The sequence below is a fragment of the Halyomorpha halys genome, unplaced genomic scaffold (assembly GCF_000696795.3).
Source record: "Halyomorpha halys isolate HHAL.00 unplaced genomic scaffold, Hhal_1.1 Scaffold2179.1, whole genome shotgun sequence".
In the NCBI taxonomy this organism is placed as follows: domain Eukaryota; kingdom Metazoa; phylum Arthropoda; class Insecta; order Hemiptera; family Pentatomidae; genus Halyomorpha; species Halyomorpha halys.
Genome location: NW_027114314.1, coordinates 67,238 through 77,420, shown reverse-complemented (window position 1 = coordinate 77,420; position 10,183 = coordinate 67,238). Strand labels below are relative to the sequence as shown.

The following is a 10,183-nucleotide window of genomic DNA, read 5'->3' as shown; positions in this document are numbered from 1 at the left end:
CATATAATAGATACAGGATACACGTTAAACTGAATTTTGTTTTTATAATATTTATAGTTTGGGGAGTGGTTCCATGATAAAGCATTGTGTTGCTAACACCAAGGACTCCGGATTCGAATTCGACTGAGACAAGTAATTATTAGTTCTGTTGCTATAGCGACCCATCCATAAAGGTGTGTACGCTTAGTAGGGTAAAATCTGCCAAGACGAGATTCTGATCAAATCACATCCTTACTCAACCGTTGGTCTAGTAGCAGCAATTTACTGCACCCCTTACTCTTTATTATTTCTAGCGGTACAGATTTGTTTTATTTTTCTTATTTATTTAAACCAGATGAAAGTAGATTTAAAAACCTATGAAGTAATTAAATAAATAAAAACTAACAATTAATACACTTGATTAAGAATAAACTGTTTACAATATATAAGTTTCTATAATTATGAATAAAATATTTATAAAACAGTTTTCACGTATTGTCTATTAGTATATGATTGCTACGTTTATTGGTGTAATGTTTTAGTGATCACTTGTCATAATTTCCTTATGTTAGCAGTTAAAGTCAAAGATTTTGTTCAAGACAGGAGCCGAACTAGTTGCATTGGGCGTAAGACAGTTATGTATAGGGTTGCGATGATTTATCATGTTTGTTAAAGTATAGGTTTATTTTGCTAAGTTTTTAGCTCTATTGCAATGCTTATACATATGGTAAAGGCTTGTCCAGTCGTAATCCTGTAAATGGCAGAGAACCCACGAGATCATTCTCACATCTATAACTAATTTTTAAGCTAAGCGCGAGCTTTGGGGCTTCACTAAACCATCAAATTCCTCCAGAATCCAATCCTTACAGTCCAAAATCCTTAATGCTCCTTACTTTGTCACAAATCAAGTCATCCATCAGGACCTCAATATTCCATATTTTGCCGATTTGGCCAGAACCAGATACCGTTCCTTCCATAATAAACTTCTCAACCACCCAAATCCACTTGTTGCTAGCCTGGCTTCTCCTTCATTACCTAATAATCCTCCTAGGCGTCTGAAAAGAAGATGGCCTCGAGATCTTCTCCTGTAGAAATGTTATTGGAGTTCTATCAGTGGGTAGATTCTCCACATGTTTGTATCATGTCACTATGTCACCTACAGCAAATTTACTTGTTGTATATATGTGTATACAGTTGTAAATAACAATAAATAAATTATTATAAAAAAAAATTAAGCGTGGTCTACTTTTTCATGTTATTTACGGACGATAGATTTATTTTACTGAATTTTAAAATATACCTCCGAACATGTCAGTTTTCTTTTTAAAAGGTGCCAATTATTAACTTTTTTTTAATTATATATTTTTTAAGTTCTATCTATGGTTCTACTTTTTCTCATCCTATCTAATCGTTATATACCAGACAATCGCGAATGGTTGACAGCCCTTGTAACACAAACCGTTCACCGCACAATGGGCCACACCACCCTTCTCCTAGCAGCCAGCAAAGACTAGCGGTGGGGTTGCTATTAAGCCAGATCGACAGGAACACCAGTCAGTACAGGTTGTCGGGGGACAGTCCACAGCGATGGCCAGCCGGGTGAGTTGCGATTAACTGTCACATATCTTAAATGTTTTATTATTATCATTATAATATTCACTATATTTGTTATATTAATTTTTAAATATTATTATTCAGATTTGGTATTACTAACCCTTCGTCCTTGATATTAAAACCTCTTCATAAAAATGTTTTTTGAAATTTTGGTTTATCAAAAATAAAAATATATTAATATTCTACATGGAATAAGATAGCCAAATTATAAACTATTTACTATATGTTCTACATCATGTTTTGTGAATCCTGGTGTTTTTTAAGACAACTTACATACTTGTATATACAAAGTATCTGCATATTTAAGGCGATTTATACGTTGACATTTTTCATTTCTTTGCTTTCTAATCAAAAACTTTTTGACTGTTTAATCTTATACCATAGTAATTTATACATATGAGGTGATCTATTTATATAGGCGTTTTAAGCGCGGACCAACTTAAGTATAAATAATGAAAAAAAATGGTAAAATTATTAATAATTTACTAATATTTATAAATAATTGTACTAAATTCTTAATACTGTAACATAAATTTGGTTCTGGTAAAGGTACATAGTCAAAAGTCTTATTCGTAAAATTGCCTCTTATACCCACCCCCGATTTTCTATGAATTAATATTATAAATATATTGATAGTGTTATTTATTTTAATTTCATGTTTATTAGCATATTTATTGTTTTATTATACCATAGCATAAAGTATTGCAAATAAAATATACATGTAACATTCCTTTAAGGAGATGGAGCGTGACAAAATCGTAATAAACGGTCCTTTTGTGGAGTAACGTTCTTTTGCTCATAAAAGGAAAAAAATAAAGTAAACGCATTTATATATTTTGTCGAAATATTATTAAAAACTGTATACACTGACTACGTAAAATACTGACTTGAAAAAGGATATAAATTGGTCTCTTGAAATATTCTGGATTTTTATATTAGAAAAAGGATTATTAAAATTTATTTCAAAATTGAATGTTGAAAGCGCCAAAATAGCGTCAGTGTATATGACCGATATGGTCCAAAATGTATTCAATGTTTTTATTTTTGTACTAATTTTAGTTTACTGTTATGTTAAAAGAGAAATTTAAACGAATTTCGAGATACATAAAGTAACCTGACTTGAAGTTGTTAGCTTTATGTTAAATGGTATGTTCCTAAAGTTTCACAATGAAATTTTATCGAGTTTCTATACTTAAGATTTTAAATTAATTATAGGCGTTTATTTTGATAACGAACTAATTACAACAATGTTATTCAATTGACATTACAAATTAATAATTGTTAATAATTAAAATATCAATTAGTTCATATGCAATCAGGTTGTAAATAAAATGTGTAATCCATATCATTTACTATAATACTGGAACTAGACCTACGCTTCTGCAAGGAGGTGATGTGAAGGTCAGAATTACGCTCCAGAGTTTTATCCAATTAGGGGAGGGGTACCCATTTCTCATGAGGCTGGGTGGACCCTGGAAGGCTATCACGCTCCCATTAATATGTTATACCAATAGAAAATTTGTATGAGGTCTTAACTCGATGATGATTATATGGAAAGCTTGAAAGAGTTGAGGCATTCCACTTTCCCTATTAATTGCTTTAGGGAAAAGATGCTATCGATAACAGGGAGTAATTAACTATCTCAATGTCACCGTTCGGTAATTTGTCTCAGACGTAACAATGCGTCACAAGTTTCATAAACTACCCAGTTGTTTATGAAGAACGCTTTTTAAAGATTGGTAAGGATTTTGCCGTTCATTATCTAGCTCTTGATCACAAACTATACATAACCATATCGACTAAATTATATAAAATTTACTTTTTATTTATTAATGGACAATTAATCAAATTTGTAACAATTATATTGAGTCGAATTCTAGATATACTTAAAGTAGTAAGTCAATAACATTTTTTTTTTTTCGTTGATCTTCCAATTTTAATATTTAACTTGTCCGAACATAAGAGTAAAAATAGATTTAACTGTGAAATGCAATGAAAAAGGAAACGATTTGAACATTTGTTTTCAGAATCACAACAAGTCATAAGTTGACACATTTAGGACACAACATAAATTTTAATAAATTTATTTTTTGGAAATTTTAAATTTTTTCAATAAAAAATACATTTTACAAAGACATTTTAAAAAGTCTAATTATAGGTTGCTAAAATTAGGATCACTTTTTTTCAATTCTTTTCAAAACGTTCTTATTTCTAAGAATATTACATTTTAGAAAAAATAGCATTTATCAGCAATTTAGAATGAATAAATTGTTTGTTTATTTTTTCATTTGTGTAGTTTTTTATTACAATTTTATTTTTTTACATAACATATTTAGTACACACACACACACATATATAAACATATAAAGTAACACTATTCTTTTCCTTTTTTTTTATGTGTGTTAACAAAGTAAAAGCTTTATCCAAACCTCTCAAAGTAACATGTACAAAGTAATAGATCAGTGGAACCCCAGCTTGAGAGGTATAAATCTTTTACTGCTTAGTTAAGTCGTAAGATCCTCCTTTACAACTTCCCGGCACGTCAATCATAAAAATGGATATGAGTCTGTTTGGGAAATTTTATGATTCGCAATAAAATCTTGAGGTAAGACACCGCATTTGTTAATTCACTGTTTGTATTGGATCAATTTTCGTGAATTCTGAATTTTAAAACTCAATCTAAAATAATAATTCTCTAACATATTGTATTTTCTGAATCTAATCTCGAGTAAACTGAATAATCCAACATTACGAATTAACGTTTAAAATTCATTAAGGATTAAGTTATGTTAAATACTCACCCATGAACTATTAATTAATATTTTTCAATGTAAGATTATTGAAATTATTAAAGTTTTCTATCGCACCAATTCTAAATCAGGCCGAAAATATTCCTAATTAACGATGGGAAATACTGTGTAAAAATATCTTACCTCAAATAAGACATTACAAATAAATAAGTTTCTAAAAAAATAAATAAATAAAATACAGTGTAAAGTTCAAATGACAGAGAGAATTACATTTAACTAACTCCGCCCAATCATTTAATCAGGAAGGGTTACACGACTGTTCCATTAACTATTCCTAGTTTTTTTCTTTCCTTTTATGAAAGTAGAAAAGAAAGGACTTTTAAATATTACTCGATCAATTTCATGTTTGAAGGGAAAAAAGAAGATAAAGCGATTTGTAACAATTACTTCGACATCAATCACCGGCATTTGAAAAAACGATCCAAAGCCTAAATGTATCACAAGGGACAGAACATGTTAAATAAATATAACGCATTTTTGTCAATATACGTCAATAAACATTGGTTTATGACTGGCATTTCATCTTAGTCCTTAGCGATAAAAAAACATTGACTTAACTTTATCCCAAATAACATTTTTTTCATTACTATCTTCGTTGCTTGCACCATTCACTTAACCTACCTAAAAATACGTTTCAGGTAAAGAAAGGATAATTATGTTTATCATGTATTCCTATTTCTTTGTGTTATGTATTGGTTTTTTGAGATAATAAAATTGATAGAAGGGTGAGAAAAAATCACCATTCAGATTGCTTCTGAAAAAAAATTTTTGCAAGAAAAAGTTTTTATTAAATTGTCCAATTTTAACCTTTTTAAAGGAAGCTAACACTAGAAATTTCGTTCGAGAAAATAAATAGTGACTTATTATATTATTCCTCAAATCTATATGCATTTCCTTAAAGATTGATATAACAATTTTATAAAGTATCTTTATAGGAAATAGGACAACCATGCTTCAAAACCTTCGAGCCCGTGACTATATAATCGACATTTTTGACAACCTTAGCAGACAAGTAGTTGATTATAATAACTAATAGTAAAAATAGAAATAAATATAACTAAGAAAAATCCAGAAAGAAAAGAAGTGTTGATCAGTTGTTCTAGTTTTGTGGTCTATGGATGGTGTTGGGGAGAGGGGTTTTTCGCAAATGAAAAACAATTGTCTTCCTGAGAGTAAATTTTCCTTGGTTTGGACTAAATAAAATGGAGGACCTGAAATGAGTATAACAAAAAACAAAATAATGAAGAAAATTAAAGGATAAAAAAAAAAAACCTTCCAAGCGATAAATACAACTTAATAAAAAAAATTAATCGTTTCCTGTTGTTACAAAAATAAAATAGTGATTTATGAAGTAAAAAAAAAGTATATATAAATTAAAATAATTTTCTTTATACAAAAAGAAAAAATACTTTAGTTGGTGAGAAGAAAAGAAATAAGGAAACTAACAAACAGAGAAATATGAAGCTCGATTCAGGAAAAAGAGAGAAAAAAAAGTTGCTTACACATGGCCGGGCGGTCGATATGCATATCGATACGCATATCGACTATACATCCAAGTATTATATCTCTCATCCGAGATGGACAGTTTCAATGACCCGAAGGCCAAGTTATAATTAACAAAATAGTAAAAACCACTTGGAAGTAAAATGAAACTAAATCAAGAAAAGAAAATACACTTTTGGGCTTTAACAGGTGGGTATAACAGAATATAATGATTTAAATTTACAAAGGTCACAAATGTATCCATCAAAAATATCATTAATGCTCAAATAAATAAATCCCTAAAAAAAATAATAAAATAAATTATTTTTCACTAAAATGTTTGTCCAAAATCCCATTTTCCTATTTTATTCTTGAATCTTTTAGAGAATTTTCATGCAAACGTAGGCAAACGACTAACTAATATTTTGTATAATATTCTCCCTCGTAATTTTTTTTCTATCATAACATCTAACAGTGAATATAAAAATCAAATATAACTAAAAATGAAATAAATGTATTAATTATTTTTTCTGGCATATGTAACAATTTTTTAAATATATATTTAAAACATGTATGCTAATTACGTCAGAATAGGCTGTGGTTGCTTAAAATTTTCCATCTCATAAAAGTCATCTACAGCAACTTTTTTATTTTATTTTATTTTAAAATAAAAAAGAATTCTGGTAAAGAATCAATTTTAACCAGTAGGACATATAAATTATCTTTCTAATGAAATCCTTGTATATAATTATAGGCTTAATAGAAAAAAAAACTATAAAAATCTGTTTCAAAATTGATATTTTGAAGCAATAAAAGAAGATTTTGCTTCCTCACTACCAATTCATACAAGAAATGAAAGCTATTTAAAACCACAAAATTTATCTAGAACAAGTACAACTTTGGTTCTTTGTCTTTCACTGGTTCTGGCTCAATTTTAAAATGGAGTTAGGGATTAGTTTAATATAGAAAATGAAACGATTCTATTATATTCCGTCAAATATGCAATAAAAACATAATAATTTACAGAAAAGAAACGTAAAAAAATAATATATGAAGATGATGGTTAGGTTGCGGTAAAAAAATAACAAAATAGTTTTAAATTATTTATTTTCTGACGTTTCGCCCCACTTTTTGCAGCTTCATCAGGGCTCTTCAAGTTGATAGCTTTAGGGATTTAGAGATTCTTTTGACCGCAACCCAGACCATCTTCTTCATAATTTGAAATTATACGGTCAATTACTTATAGATATATAATAATAATAATAATAATAAATAATAATAAAACTAGCAATAAAAAAAAGGTAAAAATAGTGAGGAACCATCCCATATACTTAGAAGATCTTATTAAAAACTGTTCGATATTAATAAATATACTTTTGCTCAGACTAATTCACCGGAAAATTGTAATAGTCTAATATAAAGTTCATTCGAAATAATTAGAAAATTAATTACTTCCGTAGTCTTGTTAAAATAATTTGAAATAATAGGATTAATTAAGTAAATTGAAATAAATTATAAGTGTTATTTAAATAATAACTAATTTACCACCATAAATGAATCATGCTAAAGTTATTTTTTTAATTATATAGCGAGTGAGAGGAATATCAGTTTCAATGACAAAGAGGAGAGAGGTATGTTCCATTTATCACAAGTTCAATCACCGCATGATACATTTTTTTAAAAATCATTTGTGATCACAGTAATTCAGTTTGATTGCGTGTTTGATAGAATACCCACTATTATTGTCTGTTGATTGTAGTTCAAAGATAACTAACTTTAAATATAGTTAGATAAATGACGAAGCTGCTGATCTAATAGGGCACAACGAGCAGTTCAAAGATCATAAATCTCTTTGCCATGAGAACGTTCTTACTCTGACATTTGGAGTAGTTCAAAACGTTCCTAAACTCTCACTTTTATCCTTGCAATAAGGCCTAGGCTTTTCACTCACTGAATGGTTTCATACGCGTAAGACATGCTATTGTCGTAGTTGTGCAAGAACTTAATAATAAATCAAAATATAATTATATAGTATAATTATATAAGTAATAAGTTCAAAAATGTCCCGAATTTCATGAAACTCAGTAAAATAACTATATTTCAAGCAACCAGGCAACATGTAAAAGTACTTACTTAAAAATAAGTAATACATGCATACTTTGTAAAAAGAAAACAATAACTATTCGTTAAATGAAATTCGGAGGACCAGAAAATATGGATATACTAATCTACCGTGTAATAAATTTTTAAAAGAATTTGTGAAAACTTATCTAATTTCAATTGAAACTTAGAATTAGCAGTCAAAAAGTAAAGTTAATTTTTATTGATTTTTTTTTATAAACAAATATTTCAAAATTAGTTTAAGTTACAAAGGGTTGAAAATCCTTATGATCTTAAAATTAAATTTTATAAGGACAGTGGAAAAGGTACTTGGAATTCAACAATATTTTTTAAAATATTAATTGGTTATGATAGATAATGACTTAAAATTGAATACACAAATATTAATTTTAAATAATAAAAGATTAAATTTTAAAATTTATCTTTTTTTTAGTTATTAAACTAATTTACCCTAGCAATTTTTAAAAGAAAAAAAATCATATTTAATATTAATTCTAAATTTTATGGGAAAATAAATTGATTAACATTTTTGATATTAATATCTTATTGTTAAAACCCAAAAGTTGGTAATCAATAAAATCATAATTTATGTGACATAATTAAGGTCCTCATCTAAAAGTTATTAGAGCTCTTACGAAAACTTTAAGCATTAATCATCTCCTTCATAACTTAATTAACCTTTTCTTATCATTTGAAAATATTATCTTAATTTCAAGAGAACTCCTGTATAATTTATAGTAAACTGATTTACATTTTTTCTGTTTTTTTGTCATATTAAAATAAAACAAATGAAGATCTATATTAAACGATTAAAAGTTTTTTTTCTCCAAATCTTCAAAACTAAAAAAAAAAAAAAAAAAAAAAAAAAAAAAAAAAAAAAAATGAACATGTTTACTTATTGATCCCACTTGACCCCATTTTTGATCATCCATTCCACATGGACGCATTTTTGACAAATGCAGAGAAAAAGGAGCAAAAAGCGGTAGCTTTTAACAAAAATAATACAGTTTTCATTTTCCAAAACGGACAAAGGATATAATTTTCTAATCTTATAAAATGAACGATATGAGGATCATTTTTTTTTTTTAATTCTTTCCTTTATAGCTGTCTTATGATTATTTTTGATTTTGAATATCATTTTTAATAATACTAATGGTTTCATCTTTCCATTACTCAGATATCACGGAATTTAACAATCAATAAATGTTTTCAGATATTCGCAAAAAGCCAACATTTTTCAAGTTTTAGTGTTGTAATTTACGATACTAACAGTTTACTTTTTTTAAACTATATATATATATATAATTTGAATATATTTTTTCAATCCAGTATTAATGATTAATAATGTATTTTCACTTTTTTTTTAGTTTCAATCTATATTGATACTCTTCAGTATTATATTATGGATTCATAAGAAACAAAGTAATTTCTTATTATTTTAGTTTAATTTGTCTAATTTTGATGAAATAACTTATAATTGGAATAAATCTTGTTGATCTGGAAAGCACCTGAAATTTAGAATAAGTTAGGAGAGAAACAAAAGAAAGCATAAAGGAAAGGCTTTAAGTGTTTTACTCGCAAATAGCTTAAAGAAAGTAGAGAGAACAATCTGTAAGTCAAGCAGTCCGCATTCCACTGTCAGTAGCCTGTTTCGTGATGCTTACAAGACATGATTGTTTTCTAATATATTAAAAAATATTAGAGTTATAGTCCTATATTCTTCTTGTATCTTGAATTAAAAATTATCTAGACTTTAAATGTTCTACTCCTGTATACATACCTAAGAAATTGAAAATAAACCATATCAGTATTAACAACAAGATATTTAAGAAACGCTAGGCTGTTGTTGGGAAATTGATATTTCATAGATGGTGTAAAATAAAATTGAAAAGAATTTCTAAGTAAATGGTAAAACCAGAAATAATTCTGGGTCGATCTGATCTAAGGGTTAATGAACACCAAAGTCATTCATTCAAACATTTATTGCAAAAATCTATTCATTGTAAATAAAATTTCCATTTGCAATGCTGATTATAACAATTTAAAATTAGGGAGGTATTGTAAATAATATAAATCATTAAAAAAATATTTGTTTTTTCTTAAAGGAAGGGTCTATACGAGAATTTAAAAATTTTAGGAGATTGATGATCAAAAGTGTTTGTCCTGAACTAAACGAA

General features: G+C 27.6%; 1 protein-coding gene across 1 annotated transcript in view; it reads left to right on the top strand.

Annotated features, from left to right (window-relative positions):
• Positions 1–1,517: 1,517 nt before the first annotated feature.
• Positions 1,518–10,183, top strand: part of LOC106691224 (uncharacterized) — a 58,506-nt gene continuing 49,840 nt past the window's right edge. Inside the window, exon 1 of the mRNA XM_014436934.3 lies at positions 1,518–1,578. Within this exon, the coding sequence (XP_014292420.1) occupies positions 1,567–1,578 (12 nt within the window). The 5' untranslated portion in view covers positions 1,518–1,566. The remainder of the gene's footprint in view (positions 1,579–10,183) is intronic.